The sequence below is a fragment of the Emydura macquarii genome, unplaced genomic scaffold, assembly GCF_026122565.2.
Source record: "Emydura macquarii macquarii isolate MOO-44397 ecotype Brisbane River unplaced genomic scaffold, CSIRO-AGI_Emac_v2 contig_1483, whole genome shotgun sequence".
Classification (NCBI taxonomy): domain Eukaryota; kingdom Metazoa; phylum Chordata; order Testudines; family Chelidae; genus Emydura; species Emydura macquarii.
In genome coordinates this window covers 16,209,244-16,234,402 of record NW_027131620.1, presented here as the reverse complement: position 1 = coordinate 16,234,402, position 25,159 = coordinate 16,209,244, and the positions used below count along the sequence as shown (strand labels likewise).

The following is a 25,159-nucleotide window of genomic DNA, read 5'->3' as shown; positions in this document are numbered from 1 at the left end:
TAAAGCTGCAGAAATCAAGAGATGGTCTAATTTTCTGAGTATGTGGCTAAGAACCAGGAACTCCCAAGATCTCATCCCCTCTCTGTCATTGTGACTCACTGTGTGACCTTGGTCAGCTCAATTAAATCTAAAATTTAAAAATTTGAAAAATGTTGGCCTTAATCTCTGGGGGTCCCTAATTCCCTGTATTCAAAGAGGTGATGTTTATTCTCTGCTTTCCATGGTGCTTTTTCTAATTTCTTTGTAAATGCTAAGTGCTGTGTGTGTGTTAAGTATCATAGTATATCAAAATGCCATATCAGGAATGAGCAGATCGACAAAAGAAAAGCAAATAGAACTGTCAAAATATGGATAAGAATATGAATTTCAGCTTCTTACAATGCCACACTATCACCAGCCAAAAAGAACTACACAAGGCCTAATGTCCAAAAACCCCTAACCTCCTCCAGGAGCTACACACATCCCTTCGTCTTGTGATATTATTTTTATATTATGATGAATAGATACCCAGAAGCTCCCTGAACATCTGATATTCCCTTGTGGCTAGCAACTCCTAGGTTCTTGCACTCCCCCAAAATGACAAATCTTTCCAGCCTCAATAGTACTAACTTACAAGGAAGGTTGAAAGTGGAAAATGTCAACAACAAAAAAACAAACGTTTTCATTGGAAAAAAAATTGTGATAAAAAGTTGAATGTTTTCAGCTGAATACTTTTTGACAAAAATAGAATAGTTTCTGTGGGAAGCAAATACTTTTCATGAAAAATTGTTTGTAGTAGAAAGCCCAATTTTCTGTCAAACAGTTTAGATGGAAAATTTTTGACCAGCCCTACTTGAAACCTCACAGTTGTCCTGTGATGTTGAGCTTAAACCTAAACCATCAACTCCAAGTATTCAAAAAACACGAGGTTGGCTTAAAAACCAAGAGATTTTTAAAAATGATAAATGTTATTTTTATTTGCAGTCTGTTTGAGCTTTCAGGCTTCAGGTTTTCAAGCTTTCCTCTGCAACCATGAGCACTAGAAACTTTACTCTTTTTAAAATGAAAGCTGAGGGCTTGTCTACACAGTAGGGTAATGTACACTTGGGGGTGGGGGATTTCTAAAGTGCACTAACATGTTGTGCATTAATTGGTTTGTGTATACCTTGCTGGTGCGTGTTAAAGATTCCCTAATGCACTTTAACATAGCACTAATATATTAATGTGCATTAGGCAACCTTTAGTGCGCATCAGCAGGGTTTATACAAATTGATGCACAACATGTTAGTGCACTTTAGAAATCATGCCCCCCTGTAGTGCACATTACCCCAATGTATAAACAAGCCCTGAGATTCTCAAGGAATCGCATGTCTCCAGCAGCAGAGGCAGTACACCAAATATCACAAGTCTTATGGTAAACACAAGGGAGTTGGCAACACTAAGTAAAGAAGGTGCTCCTGTAGCTCTTGTGGTGGCATCTTAGACCAAATGTTGCCTAAATCTTAACTTAAGAACCATTACAAATGCAAAGAAACAAATGAAATCTGGCCCTGCTCCAGCCCTGACAACTGAATTCCAACCCTGCTGCCCAGTTCCCTTACATAACAAACACTTCTTCTCTTTTGTTGCTCAGGGAAAGAGAGCTGTTTTGAAAGAATAATGCAGAGGTTTGGAAGGAAAGCCGTGTATGTTGTAATAGGAGATGGTGTTGAAGAGGAACAGGGAGCAAAAAAGGTACAGTTGTATGTACAGTTCCAGGTTCTTAAAGTTTGTGGTTTGATGGCTCTTTAACTAAGTATTAAATGAAACTTCTTCCTCTCCATGCTGTTTATAGCTAGGCTCTTTTCCCCATTTGCAAATCCTCACAGCATCCTGAGCAATTTCCTACTGCATATTCCTCTTCCATAGACCTGACAGCCATTGTGGCCTTTCAGGTGGTCTCTTATAAGCACTGCTAGTTTCTATTATATGTTCCAGGAACTGTACCTGATTAATAAAGATGGCATTAGACACATGACAAGACATAATCCTTGCTTGTGTAATGTCAGCTGAGTATCATAGTGAATTCTGGAGTTTCTGATATTATATGTGCCACACTCTTATAACTTCCAAACTCCAGTAGAATTCCTGAGGAGTGATTTATTACAGCATATTAATACTCAGTGCAGTCCTGAGTGGCTGCTTTTCTTTCATTAATGATTTATGGAGCCATTTGATTAATTTTAACAACCAAAAGAAAAAAAATGGGGCGGCACATTGAATGCAAACAAAACACAAATGGAAGGATCTTAAAGTGACATGATCAGACACAATGAACCCAGAATTCTGACAGTAATTACATACTCATTGGACAAATACGGCCCTTTGTCACAGGCATCCTAAAAGAGAGGCCTGCAGAGCAAGTGTTCATGTCATCATCTACCACTGATTGGGAAGGTCCAAACACACCACAATCTGATTTTTAGGTACCAGTTGAGGCTTCCAGTTAGGGGTTAGCAGAACATTTCAGATAGAGTAAGATGTGACCTAGACTTTTGCTCAGATTTCTAACTGAATCCAAAACTAATTTGATTTTAATTGAAGTTCAAAACATTTTGATTTGTCACTTTTAAAATATTTGTATGTTTTTGTGTGTCTCCTTCTGTATTCCATTGGGGCCAGATGCCAAACTGCTGAAATTCGACACACAACATGGGCTCTCATAGGCTTTCCAGCCTACTGGGAAACACCCTTCTCATGGTAGTGATGACAGTCACTAATGATGGTGCTGGTGCTGCTGGGGTGGTGCAGTGTCTGAGCCCTGGCTGCTGGTACAGTACGTCTCTGGGGGTGGCGCATGCCCTTAAGGAGAAAACAACTCCTCCTCCTTCTCAAAAGCTGTGGTGGAGGGAAGGCAGTTGGATAGAAGCTATGCTTGTATCGCAGCTCTCATGTGTTACTGATGTAGCGTCGTGGGCACCAATGCCGGGACTGCAGTCATACAGCTGAGCCAGAGATGCCCCTACAAACTCAATGCCTTAGGGAGCCACCTATATGATCCATGCCTAGCTGCTGTGGACATTAAAAGAGTAGTGAGAAGGAAAGATCATTCTGGTGACTGCATTTTGTATAGACTGAAAGAGGGAGAGGGGAGATGTGGGGATGCCAGAGAGGAGACGAGCTAACAATAGCAAAGCATGAGAAGATCAAGGGCTGGGCCAGGTTTATGGTGATGAGGAAGGATGGATTTAGAGATGCGGTAGAAGATACCATGGTGATTGGCACAGTAGAAGAAAACCAAGATAAATAAGAAAACATGGCAGGGCATAATCAGAGACTTTGGGCACAGGGCGGAAGAGTCAAGGATGCCGCCCACTAGGGCTGAGAGTGTTTGGGTGAGGATGGTGGAACTATTGACAGTTTCAGAGAAGGAAAATACAACTCCCAAACCTTTGGATTACTGCCTGTGCGGGTTTCTTGTCTGATGGTGGGGGGTGAAGTCCCTGAACAGTTCAGAGAAGAACCCCTGAGTCAGGAGGGTTCCTGAACTTTCTGTGGGGTGGAAACCTGATGGGAAATCTGCCATTATTTTGGTTTCAACATGGCCACAGACCATTAGAACATGTCTTTCTCAGGGTATCTTCCTGCTTCCCCTTGCAGCCCCATCTAAGACTCTTGTGCTTCAGCATGACCATCCTGTGTAACCCAACTTCTCCTGGCTGGGTTCCAGGTTCAGGGAGGAGGCAGGAAACAGCAGCCAGGCGAGGCTAGTCACATTGTGAGCACAGGCTCGGGAAGGCTGGGATCCCAGCAGGTGCAAGGTGGGTCAGCACTTGCTCTGTCCCCAGGGTTTCAACCCAGTCCTGCCTTCAAGCAGCCAGAAGCCCTTTTCCTCCATGTACTTCAATTTCTGTCACCAACAAAAAAACCTCTGGAAATCAGCCAGATTCCCAGATGCTTAGCTGGTTCCTTAAGGGTTAAGAATCCCTCCAAGAAGAACCTAAAATGCATGGACTGAAAGTGAAGTGATAATAGCCTGCCGCTTGTGACAGCCCTGCACTATACTTCAAAGGTAGTGGGTCAGTGCAAATGACTGCATCAAAGGCTGCCAGGCTCCCTGGCAGTATGAAACAGCAGGAAGGTTCAGCAACCTTCTACAGGCAGGGTTTCAAGAGGCCTCTTGCTAGTGTCTCCTGGCTTAATCAACTCTCCCATTAGGAGAACACATTCTTTGCTGGAGCTGTCACAGCCTTTGATTGATGACAATCATTAGTCAGGGCTGCTAGCAACACACCTGACTTTATACAAAAAATGGGATGGGCAGAGAGCCTTTCGCTGTTTCGCTGGAAGCACTGATAATATCTCAGTTTTAGTGGGTTGTTTTTCTTCACCTGTCCAACAAATGATAAATCTGCAAGAGCTGAACAGCAGGCGGGGCTGAGTGTCCAAGTTTTCTTCTATTTAAAGAAAGAAAGATAATTTAATTGGAAGGGATTTTATATCCACCAGGGGTCTGAAGGAGTGGGAGAGGAAATAACTTTTCCCCTCTAAAGTGAAATTGCAGAGCAATGCACTGTAGTCACTTCAGATGCCCGTGTCTTATTGCTGTGTGTATTGTGAAGTGAACAAACAAAGCGATAAATAGCTTTAAGGGAAGATTTTTTTTTTTTTTACTGATAGGCAACATAGCAGAGAGGAACTTGAATTGTATTTAAGTATAGAGAAGTGTGTAAATACTCTGTGTAAAATGAACATCTGGTGTCCCTGCAGTTTCCTATGAAGGTAGTAGCCCTTAGAAAGGATCCTCTTCCTTCAACTATATTGTCTGCTTGGGAAATGAGAATTTGTAATGTTAAGAAACCAAATTAAGGCTTTAGCTAGAAACACAAGTTGTATGCTCTGTCTATGTGCATGCAGTTCATGTGGTACAACCTCCCTAGTGTAGTCACAGTTATACCAGTATAACATTCCAAACTGGGAAGGGAAATAAGCTAAACCAATTAAGGCAGGCTCGTACTTCTATAACCCACACGGTGGATTCTACCAATATCACAATTTTGACATTTACTGACATAATTATACCGGTACATAATGTGTGTGTAGACCAGGCCTCGATTTTTGGTACAAACCAAGGATGAGTGAACTGGTTTGGATAAGAAAAGAACCAATTCAAAACTTAAGCCACCCAGAGAAAATCAAAGCAGTTTGCATAAAGATCTGAATGTAACTTCCAAATCTTTTGAGAGTCACCATTTACAACTGGAGTGACCACAAAAACTACAGTTTGTACCAAACACCAGCTGCAACTGTCAAAACTGTACTTACAGAGTTATCAGAATATTAACCAAATCCACGTAGTGTTTGTACATCACTTGTTTACTGGCACCCACAAATAGTTGGTATTTTTTTCTCTTTGAAACATAAATCTGGCGTTCAAAAAAGCGTAAGTACAATTTCCATGATTTTAAATGAGATAATAAACTGAGGTATGACTGCAAGATGGTCACAGATAGCTGGATTTTCTAGATTTTATCTGATTATTTTTAAATGAGATATTTCAATAGAGAAGGACCAGCCAGGACTTAGATACTTGCATGGAGCATAAGCATATCCAGAGTAATAATAGTAAATACTAAAAAATAAACAAGAGGTTTAGAAAAGATACAGATTTTTGTGATTTAGGGCATAAGCCAATCTCTAACAAACTGGTGTCAGGAGGAAGCTTCCTTGGGGATGGGTTATCTTGTATCAATTATGGATAGTGGGATGGGCGGATCTAGGCTTGCCCAGAACTAAAGGTTGCCCCTTCAACTAAGGGGTAGGAACCACTGAACCAAGGCTACCATGAATGCTTGGGGGAATAAATGAAAAAACAGGAACCAGAGTGAGGGTCAAAGGTTAAAAATCCCTGAACCGCAAGGGCACATTGAGACAAGAACTCCCTGGCAGCACCCACTACTCCTCAAAGGTGTGTAAGGAGTCAGTGGACATCACATAGAGGACCTCGGAGGCATGACATAACAAGGGATCAGAAATAGGCCCCACAGTTGCGGAGCACCCACCAACCAGCTTCCTCCTCTTGATATGATGGATGGCCATCATGGTCAGCGCCAGGAAGAGGCTGATGAGCTCTCATGACTTTGTTGGGCCATTGATGGGGTGTGCATAAATAAAGAGATGGGGGCAGGGAAGTGAAGCCAGAACTTCCAGAGATGGTTCTGGAATAGGGGCTACAACCTGAGGCCCTCTACATAGATAGGGTCTCCCTCTCATCGCAGAAAGGACAGGAGTCTGGGGATTCCATGAACTGTACCAGATGCATGTCCATGCTCACATCTCCATGAAGGAGCCACCAACTAATAGCTCCATGAAGGAGCCACCAGCAGGCCGTGGAACTAGAGTGGGATACAGATGGGCCCACCAGGCCTCCCATCCTCTGCAGATGGCAGGAGTCCCACCACTTGGAGTTGGGGCAGAATGTGAGGGTAAGAAAGTGGATAGTATGAAATACAAGTGTGTACAGATGTTTTCTGGGTGTGGTTTGGAGACAGACCAGCTGAAAATCATTCAGCCAACTCAGGTGGTGTGTTTGGGATGGCTGGAGAGGTTCGCAGGGCAGGACCCAATGATGAGCTCCAAATATCCAGGTGTGAGGGGTGGGCAGGGAGCACCCTCCTGCAGGATCCACTTGAGAAAAGTGGGAGAAACTGGCGGCAAGGCTGCCTTTACCTTCTGGAGCACACTATGGGAGACATGCAGAGTGGGCAACCCATACGCTGGCCAAGCACTGCAGATTCCTCCCAGTTCTTCCAACTGTAGTACAAAAGGTCTCAGTTTCTGGTGGCACCAGCCAGGACCGCCCTCTGGTGCACCAAGTGGAACTACATCGACTGCACATAAAGGCGTGGATTGTGTAGCAGGGATTCTGTTAAGAAATATTTCCCTTTGGTGGCTGCTGCAGACCTGGCAGCTGAGAGTAGTTTCCAGTTTCTGAGGAGGACCTGGATGTAGACTAGCAGCTCAGAGAGGTCTCAGAAGAGACTTCTCAGGTGGAGATAGAAGAGTTGCTGGTCATTTCGGTGCTCTCAGAGGTGGTGGAGGAAAGCATGTGCTAGCACACTCCATGCTGGACTATGAGCACTATAAAGGAGTCTCTCCGGGGCCTGAAGGCAGAATATGTGGATCTGGCTGCAAACACAGACTAGACCCTGTCTGCTCTCTCCCAGGGTCACCTCAGTACACCTGCAGAGACCCAGTGCAACCATGTCCAAAAAACCTCCAGGTTCTTCTTCTGGAGGCTGGCCAGTGTCCCTGGGGACAGGCTTTGGTGTTGAACCAGTGCCAGAGCAAGACAAGACTAGCTAGTTAATCACCACCACCCTTCTTCAAAGGGAAAGGCACTAGGGCAACCCTGTCCACCTCCATAGCTGGTCACACCCTTTGGTCTCCAAATCGATGCAGTTCTCTAGCTGGGAGGGATTGGTGGCAGATAAGTACACATCAAGATAAAACAGTGGACCCGCACCCCCATTGGATGGCACAGAGCATGAGTGGGAAGAATCCAACCTGGCACTTGTCCCCAACCATTAGGCCAGAGCTCTTAACACAGTTGACTGGGTGGAGGAAGCTGCTGAATACATGGCTTGGAAAGTCTCCATCCATGCCAGGTCTCATGGGCTACTAGGAGCACTTCATCGGCATAAACCATGCTGCAGGGTTTCTTGCATCTTCCTCTGAGACAGCTGGTACTGGGCTAGATGGACCACTGGCTTGATCCATTATGGCAATTCCTATGTGCCTACGGATTGCTGTGGGGTATGTCTTTCCTGTTGAGGGAACTGTAATTGTTATAAAACCAACTGCTTTATGGTTCTTGCTTTTGATTATGTAAACATTTTATTGTATAACTTGCTAGTCTATGTAATGGTAGCAACACAAAGGTGGTTTTAGTGGCGTGGAGCATGTGTTATAGGAACGGATTGCAGAACTGCATGGAGAATCTCATAGGACTTGTCGGTCAGGTGCTAAGGCACCTATTGCTATGGCTTTTAAGCATCAGGAAGTAGCATCAAGATTTTTTTTCAAAGAGCATTATTATTCTAGAAACATTCACACTAAACTCAGTGGGAAAATGGGAAGTAAACTTTTTAGTGTATAATACAAAATCTTTGCAGGCATCCATAAACTTACGCTGCCCCATTTGTTTCCTCTGAAGCAGGACAGTATGTGAAAGTGCCTCACAAACTCAGGAAGGTCCTGCAGTTTCCAGCACTTTGCACTGTTTTCTGCAGAGGGGACACCAAATCCCCTCTTTTAATTTCTAAGATGATCCTTCATGTCTATAGCAATATCGTGAGGTGATGGCTAAGGGAGTAAAGGTCCCATTGCTCAGGGTGCCAACTATGAAAGATCTTTTGATTCTCGTGTTTAAAAAATATATTTTGGTTTCATTCCAGCACAACATGCCATTCTGGAGAATCTCCTGTCATGCTGACCTGGAGGCTCTTAGGCACGCCCTGGAACTTGAGTACTTGTAGCAAACCCAAACGTTTCAGCACTGGGCTAGCTTCACTCAGAGAGACATCAGCTCAACCTATTCTTTGATATTTTATATAACTGATCCTACAACAATTACAGTCTTTCTTCAAGGGGAGCCCATTGAATGGAAGCCTTTAAGAATCTGCATCAGGAAAGCAATGTATCGCATCGTTCTTCCATTGAATGGAGGGAAAACCTTCAAATCACCCAGTGGGGATCTTGCAGTTTTATGGCTAAAATGGATTCTTAGAGCTGAAATTGGACTCTGACTATTTTATTGCCATGTGAATGACTTTGAAGCACACAGAAGACTAAAAGTTCTGGGTCTACTTGTCAGTTTTCTTGCTTTGAAAGGGGGGAAAGGACACAGCATAAAATTTTGGGCATGCTCACGGGACTCTACATTACATCATGTGGGACTTTCTCAAAAAAAGAATGAAATAGTTGGGAGTTTTGTATTTTTTTAATTTATGAATTAATCTCATTACTCTGGTATTAAGCTCTGTACCTGTGTTTTTATCTTCTTTTTTGGGAAGGGGATGGGAGGGCAGGGGGATCCTACAATTCTAATTTAATAGTTCTTTTCTCCACGATAAATTCTGGGGACAATCATATTGTGTACATTAGTATTGAGGACATTTGGGACTGTCGGTAAGAATTATAGCTATGTTTTTTAAACCTGATCTAGATGATATGTGGACTGTGCATGTGTCTAAATGGTGCCTTATGCTGCCATCTTGTTTTTGGCGGGTGGGGGTGGGGGAGAAGTAGCTTGTGATGAATGAAAGGCATTAAATAAAACTACGTTTACATTTTGGGAGAGTAGGACACCTGCCTTCTCTTCTCTACATGCATTGTTGGACCTAGCAACAGGTGTAGAATTCCTGCTTCCCCTCTGAGCTAGAGATGGACCAAGAGAAGTTAGAATTCAGAGATGCCAAAATGCAGATTACAATCTGTGGGAGATCCCAGTAATGGCAGGGTGAGGAGCAAAGACCATCACCTGAATATGTTAAGTGCCAGATAACCTGGCCAACAAACAACTTCTGTTTGTCTATCAAGGGAATATAAAGTGCAAGCAAATATTACAGCTCGGCACGTTTATTTTTGACAAAAATATTTATGTAAATATATGCATTTGCAAATTACATTCAGCCTTGGAGCTCCTGCTGAGCTGCCTTGGCAACCCTCAGTGTCAAACAGTTTGGCTCCCTGGGCTTGAATAAATCTCTAACTCACTATATAGATTTTATTATTATTTATTTGTATTACAATAGATCCTTGAAACCGCAGTCAAGGATCAGGACCTCATGGAGCCAGGCACTGTACAGACATGTGACAAGTAAAACCGTCCCAGCTCCAGAGAGGCCGACACAGTATACAAAACAGACAAATAGGATGTTGGTTGGGAGAAGATAGTAACAATAAAACAAAGTTTAGTAGAGCATCAGAAGTCAGTTTGTCACTTGCCTACCCAATGCCAGATGGGAGAAATGTGTACATTTCACAGCAGAGGAAGGATGTATGGGAGATGATTAAATAGCCATTTCCCCAGAAGAGAGACAGTGTAACACAATGCATTGGCCTCATTACCATTGTGGCATATTTACTGATTGCATACAGGTGTGATGCTAAATAGGTTTTAAAGATACAACCGATACACCAATACAGTCTTGGATGACAATCTCCAAACATCTGCTTCAAGAAATAAAGATCGACTGCTAGCTCTGAGCGAGGGAGTTTTCTGCAGGGTGAGTGTGGAGAACTGACCAAAGAATAATTTAATCTCAGCATCTGGCTCGAAAGTATCAGCCATGCAGCATCTGCAAAGTATGTTATCCATACTTGCCTACAGCAGGCAGGAGGAAAAAAACCTGTTTTGGGTCTAGGCACAACACAAAACAAAGTGTGGCTCTTCAGCAGAGGAGTCACTAGCCCCATGGCCTACTGAAAGAGAGAGTGTGAGACACAACAAAGTCTTTCCGCACTATGTTTGGCTGCCACAAACATTAAATTTGTCCACAAAACTAGCATGGAAAACCAGAGAAATTGGGGACAGTGTGAAAATCTGACTGACAGACAGAGACCCCCCATGAGATAAATACAAGTGTGAGTAAAAGCTCCAAAAGGCAGCTCATTTTACCCAATAGCTCATTCTTTCTGAAATGAGTTTAGAGATTGTACTTTCTGAACATGCTCACATGTTCTCAGGCTTGCTCATGTGCTTGTGGCTTTCCTTCTCCCCCACCCTCCATCACCCCCTAACTCCCATCCCAACAGCGTTCTAGGACTTGTTCTCTCTCATGTTAGTACACACACACCCTTTTTTTCCCCTTGTGCATTGCTTCATATGATCTCTGCATATTCATTCATTGATCTCCTAGCTGGCTGTGTCCATCTCTCTTATGCCTCAGTAACACTGAGTGACATATGCCAGCAAGAGAAATGTTGTGCCTCAGACCTGGCATTCCACCAGCTTTTAAGCACAGAGTGACAGGTGTCCCCCTCACTAAAATGAGGGGCATCAGCCTTCTCTGTCAGAGGGAATGCAGGAAAATCTGGTTCTGCAAATAAGCATCAGTCCTGGATTAGCAGTTGGGCATACCCACCCCACAGGCACAGTCCAGACTACTGTTTGTAGCTATATTTAAAAATATGTTCAAACACTGGTGCAGCCTAAGGCTCTTTCTAAACTATACAAGCAACCAGGTCAGGGCAGCCATAAGGTGACAAAGTTCCTTGAATCAATTGTAGTATAGGCCACCTCTGAGCCCTGGTGAGCAAACTAAACCTTGCCTAACAACAGACATACTGATGACATTACTACTAATATGGGACTGTTACTAACCAGAGCCTCTTCCACTTACACAAGGTCAGCAGTCCTCCTTCTGAACCGATCTCACAGCCTTTTTTATCCTCAAGTAAAAACGAGAGAGTGAAAAATATTATCTATCCTATATGGTAGATTATATTCTGTCCTCTTGAGACTTGAATGGGACTGTCAGAGCTGCAGAGTATAGCAATCGCTGTTGTCACTGAATTGTCAACACTTCAGAGCAAAATACCTTTCCAAACATAAAGAAAAACAATGTGCACTAAGCTCTGACTTGTTTAGTCACTGGCTTGCATTTTCAAAGAAACCATTTGTTCCATTATTTAGGCAGAGGCTGTGTTCCTTTTACTGTGTAACACTGTATTTAGAAGAATTTGTGTCTTACCGCCCCTCCCCTCCAATCAATTGTTGGTTAAATAATAATTTTCATAGTGACCTTCACACCACAGCACAAGCTTGAAAATTACTTTCTCCTTCAAAGTTCAAAATTTCTTGAACAGAGAGCCCTTCTCAAGTGCCAGTCACTAAATGAAGCCTATAGGGCCAAATTGACTGCTGAAGTAAGTAGGAAAAGTAAATGCCATTAACATCAGGGTTATACGTTTATTTATGCCATTTATTTAACTGGGCCTTAAAACATAAGCTTAGCTTGTGGGCTAGGTAATTACTAAATTAACCCCCCACCTCAGTTCACTTATGTCATGGGAGCTCCCAAAGACTTTTAATCATTCCCACTGCAGCAAAACAGCAGCACTGAGAGACTCTCTCCCAGAAGGCACGAAATGAGCAATCTTTTTTTTAAATTCAAAGAAGCCACAGGAATCTATAAGTATTTAAACCTATCAGAGTTACTGGAGAGGGGCAGTAGCGCCATTTATAGTTGATTGAAATAACACATGCTACAAAACAGAGCTGTTTTAGAAAAAGCAGTAATAGCTCTATAAGCTGTCAATTTGCTTCATTCAAATAAGCATATATGCACCAAGGGCCTGACCCACTGCTCACTGAAGTCGATGGAGAGATTCCCATGGACTTCAATGGGCTATGATTTATGCCTCAAAAAAGTCACTCCTTCTTGACTCAGGAGCCAAGGTATTTGCACAAGTATCAAAATACATTTTTAAACATGAAAAAAGTTCTTGCTGAATACTTTTTTACCCACAAATTGAGATAGTGTCTGATCATTATTATCAGGCTTATTTTAATTTGGAAGCAGGCTTTATAAGAATATACTACAGTGTTCTAGAGGTATTGACCAACATGCTACAACACCATTACTGTTGGGTTTGGGGGGAATCACGACTGTAAGCATTTTTAACATAGAAATAAGTGTTTGTCAGCAAATGGTGAGTATGGGTGATGCAGAGTGGCGGGTCCCTTACTTCTGGCCTCATTACATTTCTCAGAATTCTTGGGAAGAAAATTCTGTGATCCAGTTCAAACTTGTATTATTGTGCTACTGCAATTAAGGGCAATCATTCATCTGTTACAGAGTTTGGGTGGGATGAAGGGTGTAAATGCTGATTTATTGCAGGTGTGTTGCTGAATCTGTTGCCTACCAGAGCAGCACAGGTGCTGTAGGGCTGCAGCAGACTTGGGAAACACTGTAATTAAAATGAAATAAATTACTTTTGACAGACAGATATGTTACAGCTTGTCATCCTAAGAGGCAGATTACTAGGACTGGAGCAATTCTTCCGGCTCTGCTGTATGAGTGTTAAAGTATTATTTTATTAGTGCTTTCCTTCCTTTCTGTCTGTCAGATAATTTATGCCTCACTCATCACCATCTCCTTTCTGTCTGCTAGGACTTTCTTTACTTAATTGTTCTTATGTCCACATGCCACAGACTCCAGTAGAACCAGAGTTTCATCCTTGAACTCAGTGGCAAAACTCCCACTAACTTCAATAGGGCCCAGGTCTTCACCTCAGGTATTCAACAGTCACAAGACATCATGAAAAAGATTCATTACAATAATTGTGCAAGGGCTTTCACTAAGTTAAATGAATGACATAGGAGATTCCTTCTCTACCACCAGCATGCCATGACTCTAAACATAAGTAATAATAATAGTTTTTAAAGACGTAGCTGCTAAGTTTTATAGCAAGTATTGTGTATGTTAGGGCATTTTGTGTAAATGAATGTAAAAAAGAACCAGACCTGGTCTATTTTCACTTTTTCCACTTGAAGATTTATTAATATTTTCTTTGGAAAATAAGCAAGAGTGGTGCAGCTGTGAGCACATTTGTTTTACCCCCAACAACGGAGTGCGTGCCAGTTGGACTCATTAGAAGGAAGGAGTTGGGGGACACATCAGTAACTGGCCAAACTATCACTAATGTAAAGTTCCATCTTGTCTTCAAAATTATGAATGATAAAAATGTAGCTAAAAGTGCTAGAGCTGCAGGTGGATTCTCAGCTCAGCATGGCCCCTGGCCAGACTGGAGGCTATGCAGTCTTCAAGAGCCAGGTTTCAGGTAGTTTTTCTATTGGCTGGAGGAGGGAACCATAAACAGAAATGCCTGGTTCCTGATCTGCTCCTTGCAAACACTGCTTTTGGCTACAATGTAATTCAGTACAAAACAGCCATTGTCACTCCTCTTCTAATATTAACCCCAGCTCTTCCTTTTGCCCACTCTGTCAAGTTTAAACTTTTCAGACTTAGCTTCAAGGCCCTACAAGCTCCACCATGGCTTACATCTCAGTTTCTCACAGTATCCCCCTTCTTAGAGAAAGTAAGTAAGGAAGTGGTATTTACTCCTTCTCATAACACAAAAACCAGGGGTCACCCAATGAAATTAATAAACAGCAGGTTTAAAATGAACAAAAGGAAGTATTTTTTCACACAACATGCAGTCAACCTGTGAAACTCCTTGCCAGAGGATGTTGTGAAGGCCAAGACTAAAACAGGGTTAAAAAAAGAACTAGATAAGTTCATGGAGAATAGGTCCATCAATGGCTGTTAGGCAGGGATTGCTGTTTGCCAGAGGCAGGAATGGCCAACGGGATGGATCACTTGATGATTACCTGTTCTAGTCATTCTCTCTGAAGCACCTGACATTAGCCACTGTCAGAAGACAGGATACTGGGCTAGATGGATCATTGGTCTGACCCAATATGGTTGTTCTTATGTTCTCTTATGTTTCTTGTCCACTTTGCTCAACTAGTGACCCCATCCTGTACATTACCTTTGGGGTTTTTTCCCCCACTTCCATTTTTTGTATCTCCTTCCCTGCTGCTTATACACAGAATTACTTCCTAACCCAACACAGAAGCCCACAACCTCCTTATTCAAATCCCTTTTAAAGACCCACTTCTTCTGTGAGCCTCACAAACACTCAAATGCTCCCTTATCCCTAATATCATATTAAAGGCAAAGGGACACAACAGCTAGTTTTCCTAAATTGACATCCTCAGGGTTTCCCCGTACATCTTCATCACTTAACTGCATCTTTTAGACTGCAAGCAAGGTATTTGTGTATCATACAGTGCCACACAATTGTGCTTAAATTATGTAACATTTGGCTGAGATGTACCAAAACAGAAATATATTTTTTTAGCTCTCATTCCTCAACTTGCTAGCCATTCAGTCAAAATGGAATCTGAATCTGCACCATCTCGCCTTTTGCTTTTGTGAAACCAAACCCTAGCCTATCACCAGCATGTGAATAATCTATACCTAATTCAGAGGAGTTTTGAGACACAAAATTGCTCCTTACTCATACTTTGCAAAAAAAAAATTGCACACGGTTTACTCTAGTGTTAGAATGTTGCCTTCCATCTGACATTTTTTTCTTTTTGCAATTACTCCACAATAGTTCAATTCCCATATTTAGCCACATGATGGCAGCAAAATCTCATCATTCGCTCTGCCCTGTGACACACACACACACTGCACATACCCGATAGCCGGGTCGGGTCAGGTAGCCGGGCGACTAAACAGCGGGCAGAGAGGGTCCCATTCCCTACCCGCCCTCTCCCCGGATCCCCACGCTGCAGGGAAACACCGAGCCCACTCCCAGCTCAGGGCCAGCTTCAGTTCGCTCTCATGAGAAACTAGTTTAGCGCTTGGTGCTGCGGGGCAGCTACAGGGAGTGCTCAGTGCTGCTGGCCAGAGAGAGACTAACGGAACAAGAGGGGGTGGGCCTCGGAGCCGTCATGGGGCCCAGACCATCTACACCTTGCACCATGGCAACCTCCCAGTCAGCTTTTATACCTCACAGCTGCGCCCAGTCTCTAACCACGGTCCATAAAGGAGTCTGGGTGGGGTGGGCTGGGCCCTGTGTGGGAGGAAGGGAGGCGCCGGGAAGAACAAATGGGCGGGGAGCGGCTCCACCCCGGCCTCGCCGCTTTGGGAGCGCAGCCGCAGGGGAGCCAGTCCCGCATGGGTCTGGGAAAGGCCGGCTGGGAAAGAGAGGCAAGGCTGGGTGGCTTGAGGACAGGCCCGGCCCGCTCCGCTCGCTCATTAGGTTCGTTGTCTCGAGGCTGGCTGCCCGGGCACGGGCGCTCTTTAAATCGAGGCCTGTCCCTCTGCCGGCGCTGGGGTGGCCGCCTCGCTCTCAGCCGCTCGTGGGTCTCTCGGGCCAGCCTGGCGGGGGCGAGGCCTTTTTTTTTTTTGTCCTGGAGGGACAAAGCGTCCTGCTGCAGCTTGTGGCTGAAAGGCCTGGTTCGGCTCTAGGGGGAGAGGGGACGCTCGGGTACCACTGTGTAGATAACAGCGACCCCCTCCCCGGCATAAGGGCTACCCTGAGGGGAGGTTATGGGGCGGTGCCTCCCTAAGGGATTCAGCGGGGGCTGACCTGGGCTCGGAGGGGCGCCCGGTGTTCGCAGGCGGGAGGGCGGGGAAGAAGTGACGCGGGGCTCGCTCGCCTCGGGCTTCTTCCGGCCTCACCTGGACCTGGTGTGTGTGTGTGTGTGTGTGTAACCGCCACGAATTGAGCGACCCCCGAGGGGCGGGGCTGCGCGGCACACTCGCCGCGCGCGCCCTTTCCGTTGGGCGCGCGGAGCCAGGGGGCCGCCGGTCAGATGGGCCAGTTGCTGCGCTGCAACTGCATAGCTGCCTGCCGCAGGGGGTGGTTGGGTGGGGTCGGGCCAAGTGGAGGGAAGCAGCCGCCGGCAGAGGGGACGGAGTGCTGCCAGTGCCGGTGGCTGACGTGACTGGGGGCGTTGTGAGTCATGCTCTGGGGGGATGCCAGCTGCTGGGGAGGAAGGTTCGCCTTAGGAAGGGCTGTGCTGGCCGCGGATCTGGGTCAAATAGCGGAAAAAGTAACCCGTAAGTGAAGGTAGTAGTACACTGAGGATGATTGTCAAGCCCCGCCCCCTTTTCTGCTTCAGTTTAGGTACCTCCGCGCACCGCCAGAAGCTACCTCTGGTCTGGATCTCATTCTCTGTTGCTAGTAGTTTAGTACTGCTAGGGTATATGGAGCCTACCTGAAGCCACCTGGCGGCCTCTGTGTCACTTGCAATAAGGGGTAGTCTACCCACCTGTATAAAGCATGCTCATTCTGTGCTCAGAAGTGCACAAAGACCACTGCAGCTGTGCCTGAAAAGCGACAGGAAACGAAATACTGGAGACACAAATTGTGGTTGACTGCTTGTGCTGTCAGACACCTTGTTTTACTTTACCTGGCGTGGGAGATACTTCTCCCCCTGGGAGAGCTGTTGAGGTTTCTTGAGTGACTACAAACCACACATGCTAGGTACTGAAATGCAGCCACTTCTGGAGTAAAGCTCACCAGCAGTTTTACCGTCCACTACATCCAAGTAGAAATTACTGGGGAATTTAAGTAGCTAACTACGTTGGCCAGGTCACTGGAGCTACAATTCCCAGTGTTGGGGAACATTCCATATAGCTTTTAATGAGAAATTTTCAGCACCTTGGTTTTACAATTGTCAAAGATTGCAGCTTTAGCAGTGCATCACACCTCAGCATCTTTTTCTCCACTGCTGGGCTCTCTTCTCTACATATGAACCTAGGTTCTTGTACCACCTCTTACCCTGGCTACATAATGAGCACCTAGTGAAGCAGCTCAGTGATCCTTAGTTTGGAATGGTAAAACCAAAGAGTAGTGTGGAGTGGGTTTTTTGTTTTTCCAAATCTTGTTTCTCAAGGCTATTCCTGTTAAGTACAATTCAAAGCCATCACAGTTTCTCTTCAGATATAGTCCTCAATTTTGCCCCATTCTTCTTCATTTACTGTCAGCATCCCTGCTTCTGATGGAGTTCTGAGAAGGGAAGAACTCTATATATATTATCCCATAACATTAAAGTCATAGTCTCTTCTGCCCCCAGTGCAATACACTTCGCTAGCAGTTTTAATTTGAATTCTTTGTGTAACGTGCACTCTGTTATTGCTGCTTTAAGAATGTTAAAGACTCCTCAGGCTCTTACTGTGCTCTACTGCTATGCTGACAATATTTGTCATTCCAGCCAACTCAAATTTATCACCCCCTCATCATAAGGAAAGTGGGTGCAGCCCATAGCTAGAGGCAAAGGTGTCTACTAGCAATTTACATTATATCATGACAAATAGGAGGTAAGAGGAAATGACTCACCTTCTGTAGGAATGATGGTTCTTCAAGATGTATGTCCCTATGGATGGTCCACTGTAGGTGTGTCTGTGCCCTCATGCTGCTGATTGGAGAACTTTGGCAGCAGTCCATCCTGCCTGTATACGTGCTGCTCCCGTCTGCCATGGGGCTAGCCCTTGTGCATGGGCATTCCTGTCTCAATTCCTTCTCTATTACATAGTCAACTACTAGAACTCTAAAGTAGAGGGGAGGAAGGGCAGGTTGTGAAGCACCGACAAGGGGACACATCTTGTAGAAAATGTTACTGCATAAGGTGAGTAACTTCCTCTTCTTCGAGCAGCGTCCCTGTGGGTGCTCCCAAGCAGTACCCAGCACTGGTGGCCAGGACTTCGGTGTCAAATCTTATACAGATGATACTGCTGCGGCACCAAATTTGGCATCCACATCCAAATACCCCAGGATGGTGTAGTGTTCTGGAAAGGTATGTGCAGATGCCCAGGTGGTAGTTCTGCAGATTTCTGACAGAAGGATATCCTTGGAGAAGACGACGGACAAGGAGACTGACCTCGTAGAATGCATGCATATTGAAGATGGGGGAGCTACCTTATGCAATTGGTAAATTAATACAGCTTTAGAAGATTTAGAGAGTCTCTGAGCTGAGATCACTGTGCCTTTTGACCTATGCAACAGATAGGAAAGGTCTTATGGATTTCATGAAAGCCCTTGTCCTGTCCAAATTGAAGGCCAAGGCTCTTCTCCCATCGAGGGTATGGAGGATGGCTTACCTGTTTTTCCTCATGAGATTTGGGAAAAAAGACTGGGAGGTGAATAAGCTGATTCATATGAAATGCAGAGGAAATGAACTTTGGATGTGGATGGCCTTGTCCAGGAAGTAAAAGGGGGATGTGCCATCAAAGCCGCTAGCTCCCCTAATCATTCTGGCAGAGGTAATGGTGATGAGGAACGCTGTCTTCATGGAAATGTGAGTTAGTGAACAAATGGCTATGGGTTCAAATGGTGGGGTAGTCAGTCCTTTTAGCATTAGGTTGAGATCCCACTGGGGAATGGTGAGCCTGGGTTGTGTGAAGATGTTTGCTGTGCCCTTAAGAAATCTCTTTGTGGTCGGGTGGGAGAAGATGGAGTCTCCTTCTACCTGCTGCTGGAAGGTTGTAATTGCTGCCAGATGAACCTTCAGCGAGCTAATAGAGTCCAGACTTCTTTAAAGCCAACAGGTAGTCTAAAACAACTGTTAGGGTGGCTGCAGTAGGCAATCTGGCACCAGATCTGGAACCTCTTCCATTTCTGAAGATAGGTACGATGAGTAGTTTCCTTTCTACAGTGTAACAGCACCTCCTGTACTTCCTCAGAGCAAGGTATCTCTACATGCTGGAAGCATGCTTTGAGGTGCAGAATCCACAAATTGGCATCTCTTGTTCTGTGACAGGAGGTAAGGAGTGATCAGGAGAATCAGTGGACATAATGCCAGCTCTGACAGGTAAGGGTACATCTGTCTGGGCCAGGTGGGAGCAGTATGATATTTGCTTTCTCTCATTTTCAATTGGACCTTAAGTAATAGAGGGAATGGGGGAAAGGTGTAAAGAAGGTCCTTGTCCCAAGGAAGGAGGAGGGTATCTCCTATGGAGTGTTGTGCAATCTCTGCTGGTGAGCAGTACTGTGGACATTTCTTGTTCTGATAAGTAGCTAACAGGTTTATTACTGGTATTCCCCATTGTTTGAATACGTTGTGTAGTATTACTGACTCTATCTCTCATTCATAGATGTGTAGGAATTTGTGGCTGAGACTGTCAGCTGTCGTATTGTGTAGTCCCAGTAGGTACGCTGTTGATAATTAGCATGTGGTGGGAGATGCACCTGTTCCATAGTTTAGTGCCTCTATGCACCGGGAATGAGACATGGCACCTCTCTGTTGGTTTATGTAATACATGCAGGCCATGTTGTCTGTCATGACCCATGTGTGCATGTGTTTGATCAGCAGGAAGAAGTGAGCACGTGTTTGACTGTTCTGAGCTCGAGTAGGTTGATGTGAAAGCAAGTCGCTGTTGGGGGACCATTTGCCCAGTGTTGTGAGACCATTGAGATGGGCATCCCATCCTATGAGGGATGCATCAGTGGTCAGGAATGAAGATGGGGAAGACTGAGTAAACGGGATTCCTGTACGGACATTTGCTGGGTCCTTCCACCAGTCCAAGAATCCCTTGACCCTGGTGGATATGGATAGACATTTGTTTATATTGTCTCTGTTCGACCTGTAAACTGAACTGAACTATGCTTGGAGATATCTCGTGTAACCTGGCATGAGCAATAACTGATAAGACCATGTTCCCCAGAAGCTGGAGGCAATGTCTGGCTGAAATTTGTGGGCTGAACTGTATTCTCTGTCAACGAGGAGAGACTGAGAAATCTGTGATGTGGTAGGAGCACTTTTGCCTCAGTGGAGTCGAGGTTTGCTCCTATAAATTCTAGCCTCTGTACCAGTGGTAAGGTTGATTTTTGTTCATTGATCAGTAGGCCCAGATTCAGAAACAGGTCCTGTGTGGCATGAGTTACTCATTGGGACTCTGCAAAGGACTGTGCCCTGAGAAGGCAATTGTCTGGGTAAGGATAAATCATGATGGCTTGAGAGCATAAGTAGGCCACCACTACTGAAAGTATCTTGGAGAATACCCTGAGGGCTAATGAGAAACCAAAAGGGAGTACTCTGTACTGGTAGTGATCCTGGTGCAGCGTGAATCTGTAGCTCGATATGTTGAAATGTAGAAGTATGCATCTTGAAGGTCAGGCAGAGAACCAATCTCTTCTCTCTAATGCTGGAATGATTGTTGATAGGGTGACCATCTTGAATTTCTGTGCTTCAACATATCTGTTGAGTGCTCTGTGGTCCAGTATGGGTCTTCAACGTCCTTTTTTCTTTGGTATCAGGAAGTAGTAAGAGTAGAAGCATTTGCCTGTAACATGTATGGGCACAGGTTCTATATCTCCTACACTGAGAAGACAGTTTACCTCTTGATGTAGTAGACTTTTGTGAGACGGGTCCCTGAAGAGGAATCAGGAAGGGTGTTTGAAGGGGGAGAAAAGAAAAATGGCATATCCATTGTGGATAATCTCCAGTACCCACTTATTGAAGGTTATCCGTTCCCACGTGCTGTGGAATGAGGTACTGTGGACTCCGAAAAGACGGGCGAGATCTTCCAGCGTGAGGTTGCAAGGAGAGTGTTTTACCGTGCCTTGACCACCCCATCAAAACTGATGCTTCGAGGTGGAAGGCTGAGATGCAGTTGGTTGGGGTCCCAATTGCTTTTGCCTAGGGAACCTCTGTTTCTTCCTCTGCGGCTCATAAGCTCTTTGTGATGAGTACTGAGACATGCATTGTGATGATCGGGGCTTAAAATGGTGGCTGAGTGCTGTATTTTCTCTTTTAGGCTGGTGGCCTGTATATCCCTAGGGATCCAAGAGTCGCCTATGAATCCTTCTATGTGTGAAAAGACGCTTTGGTCTTCTCGGCGAATTACTTTGTCCTTTCAAAAGGAAGGTCCTTGATGGGGGTTTGGACCACTTTAGGGAAGCCAGACGAATGCAGCCATGAAGCCTGTCTCATAAAGGCTCTGGAAATCGAACGTGCCACTGTCTGCTGTTTCCAGTGGACTGAACAGATGTTCTAGCCACCAGCTGGACCTTGTTTATAATGACTTTGAATTGGTCTTTATGGAAGTCTGGGAACTGTTCAGTAAAGGGACTGAGTTTTAAATAATTGTGGTAGTTGTGTTTTGCCAGCAAGGCTTGGTAATTTGCTACTGGAGGGTGGCTGATGAATATGCCTTTCTGCCGAACAGGTCCAGATGTTTCCCGTCTCAGTCATAGGGGGTGGATTTAGGTTGGTGCTGGCAGCTCCTAGAATTAACCACATCCATAATGATGGACTTGGGAGGCGGGTGGAAAATAGAAATTCTGTGTCCTTTTCTGCTCACTTGCATGTTGGTGGGATGGATACAGGGGTCTGCCATAAGACTTTGGTAGAGTCTCATTAACCAGGAGGGCCACTCTGGCAGGAGCCGAAGAGTGTAAAATGTCCAATTTGTGGTGAGGTTCAATCACTTCCTGCAACTGTATTTGCAAGGCTTCTGCCACCCTCTGAGCTAGGTCGTGGAATGATATAAAATCATCAGCTATGGATGGCGGAGGGGGGCATCACTGCCTTGTCTGGTGAGGATGATGAAAAATGAGCTTAAGGAGTGTCTTCCTCTGCCTGCACCAACTTCCTCTCCCAGCTGTTCAGGGGGTTACAAAGTCTTCAAAGCCACAGATGAAGGAGGGTGCCTCCCTGCCTATTGGTATGCCATACTAGGGGCCAGGGAAGCTTGCTGCCTCAGCCTGCCAAGGGTCCCAGCATGGCTTTTGAAGGTAAGGGGCTGGTGGCTGGTACAATGGTTGGCCAAACCATGGAAGCTGAGGGTCAGGGGATGATATGCCTGGTGCCCATAATGAGATTAGGTCCCATATGGATAAGAAGAGCAGTGGGAACCCAAATTCTCTGGCTCACTTTCCAACTCCAACAATGAGAAAGATGGTGCACGACAGGGATATATCAGCAACTCTAAAGCTCTGGGAGAACTCGGGGCCCTAGTTCAGAATAGGAGTGAGTCCCGTGTGTTGGATACCATGAGATCCATCGCCTATTGGAAATTCGGTGGAGCAGATAACATTGGTACCAGTGGTGAACGTTGTTACTGAGAGTCTTGCACCAATGTGAGTTGGAGATGCGGACCTGGCCATATGGTCAATCAGTGCTGGTGTCAATGTCCATAATGATGTAGCTTCCCTGGGGCAAAACCTTTCTTCTTTCCTTTTTTATTTTGGCACAGCCAACAAAAAACAAATGAAGTAACAAAGGAAAAGAGCTTCAAGGGAAGCTAAAATAAAACTAACAGCAGTTAATGATCTGTGAATGGACAGTTCTGAGCTCCATTTCTAACCAGGAGTAGCTGAGAAGTAAGTGAGGAGGGAATGCCTGCGTATGCTGGTGGCAGGCGGGGAGCAGCACGTGCATGGACAGGATGGACTGCTATCAAAGTTCTCTAATCAGCAGCGCAGGGGTGCAGAAACACAGTGGAGCACCCACAGGGACACTACTCGAAGAAGAACAGAGCTTTTATTCTAAGTTAGGTAATCAGGAGACATGTAGAATAATAAGTTATTGACAGTAAACATGAAAAAGATGGTTATTTACCTTGTAACTGTTGTTCTTCGAGATGTGTTGCTCATGTCCATTCCATTGTAGGGGTGTGCGTATCTTTATGCATGGTTACCGGAACTTTTTTCTCTTTAGCAGTACCTGTAGGGCCAGCTTCAGCACCCCCTGGAGCCCCGCACACATGCCATGGTATATGAGGCACTGCTAGCCCTACATCCCCTGTTCCTTCTTGCCACCAACTCTGGCAGCGGGGACAGGGGGTGGGTCGTGGAATGGACATGAGCAACACATCTTGAAGAACAACAGTTACAAGGTAAGTAACCATCTTTTCTTCTTCGAGTGCTTGCTCATGTCCATTCCACTGTAGGTGACTCCAACAATACCTTGGAGGTAGGCCGGAGTTATGGATGAGCTGTCTGCAGCACTACTCTGCCAAAGGCTGCGTCGTCCCACGCTTGCTGGACGATGGTGTAATGGGATGTGAAGGTGTGAACGGATGACCAAGTGGCAGCCCTGCAGATGTCTTGCACAGGCACTCTTGCTAGGAAGGCTGTAAGACGAAGCTTGAGCTCTGGTTGAGAGGGCTGTGATTATCCCTGGAAGTGGCACCTTTGCTTGCTCATAGCAGAACTTGATGCAGAAAGTTATCCACAATGAGATGTGCTGGGCGGAAACAGGTAAGCCTTTCATCCGATCAGCCACCATGACAAAGAGTTGCGTAGATCTCCGAAACAGTCTCGTGCACTTGATGTAGAATGCTAACGCCTGTCTAACATCTAGCATGTGCCACCTCTGCTCCTTCTCCGAACCATGCAGTTTGGGAAAAAACACGGGGAGAAAAATACCTTCATTATAATGAAATTGGGAAACCACCTTAGGCAGGAAGGCCAGCAGTGGCCGCAACTGATGTCTTTATAGAACACAATAAGGAGGCTCCGACAACAGTGCCCTAATCTTGGAGACCCTCCTTGCCAAGGTAATGGCTACCAGGAATGCCACCTTCCATAACAACAGCAGTAAAGGGCATGTAGCCATGGGCTCAAAGAGGGGCTCTGTGAGCCGCAAGAGGACCAGGTTGAGATCCCAGGGAAACACTGGGTCACAGACCTGCAGATAGAGCCTCTCACCCCTTTCAGGAACCTAACTGTCATAGGGTGAGAGAAAACTGATCTCCCCTCCAAAGGCTGGTGGAACACCGATATAGCAGCTAGCTGGACCTTCAGGGAGGCCACGGCTAGCCCCTGGAATTTTAGTTGCAACAAGTACTCCAGGATCACCTGTATCGAAGCCGGCCCTACGGGTACTGCTAAAGGGAAAAAAGTTCTGGTAACCATGCATGAAGGCACACACACACCTACAATGGAATGGACATGAGCAAGCACTCAAAGAACTGAAGTTATACAAACTGCACTGATCCATCAACTATGGTGTTAGGTCTATATTAGAAAATTGCATCATATATGTTAAAGCCCAGTATCCCACAGGAGGATCATGGCAGGATTGAAGGCTATGATGGGACCTCAGAGCATCTAGACTGCAACATTAGCACATCCGTAGTGAAGAATGCATGAGAGTGTTAACTCACATTTGTGGCCTTGTCTATACTACAAATGCTTTACTGGTACAGCTATCCTTGCAGAGCCCCCTAGAGTAGATGTAGCCTATACGAACAGAGGTTTTTCTGGCAGTACAGTAACCATGTCCCCAAATAGTATTAGCTCTGCTGACACACTTCTGCCAGCACAGTTGTGTCTACAGTGAGGGTTTTGCTGGCATAGCTATGTCAGCTAGGGCATGTGGGATTTTTTTTCATAGCCCTGACAGCCATATCTATGCCAACAAAGCTTTGCAGTGTAGACTGGCTCAACTTTCTCTTTTCACACATTAGCACAGGGTGGCAACATAATGTCTTTCTTCAGTAACAGTTAAAAATCAAATCTACTCTTCACTAGGAAAAAAGGTATGTTTCTACCTCATATTACCGTGAGCTAAAATCTCACTGAAGCTAAGAAAGTTTGTGGTTTTAAAATGTTAGTAGGTTAAGTTAAAACTATGGGGGAGCCTAGAATATACTTTGACCTGCCAACACAT

General features: G+C 45.1%; 1 protein-coding gene across 6 annotated transcripts in view; it reads left to right on the top strand.

Moving 5' to 3' along the window:
• The window catches only part of EYA2 (EYA transcriptional coactivator and phosphatase 2), a 153,889-nt gene that overhangs the window by 127,934 nt on the left and 796 nt on the right, over nucleotides 1-25,159 (top strand). For 5 of the 6 annotated variants that reach the window (XM_067554326.1, XM_067554330.1, XM_067554325.1 and 2 more), the window contains 2 exons: nucleotides 1,613-1,713; nucleotides 8,415-9,735. In XM_067554326.1, coding sequence (XP_067410427.1) covers nucleotides 1,613-1,713; nucleotides 8,415-8,495 — 182 coding nt within the window. In that variant the 3' untranslated portion in view covers nucleotides 8,496-9,735. Of the gene's footprint in view, nucleotides 1-1,612; nucleotides 1,714-8,414; nucleotides 9,736-25,159 lie in introns of those variants that run through there. The other variant, XM_067554329.1, reaches the window with a different exon arrangement.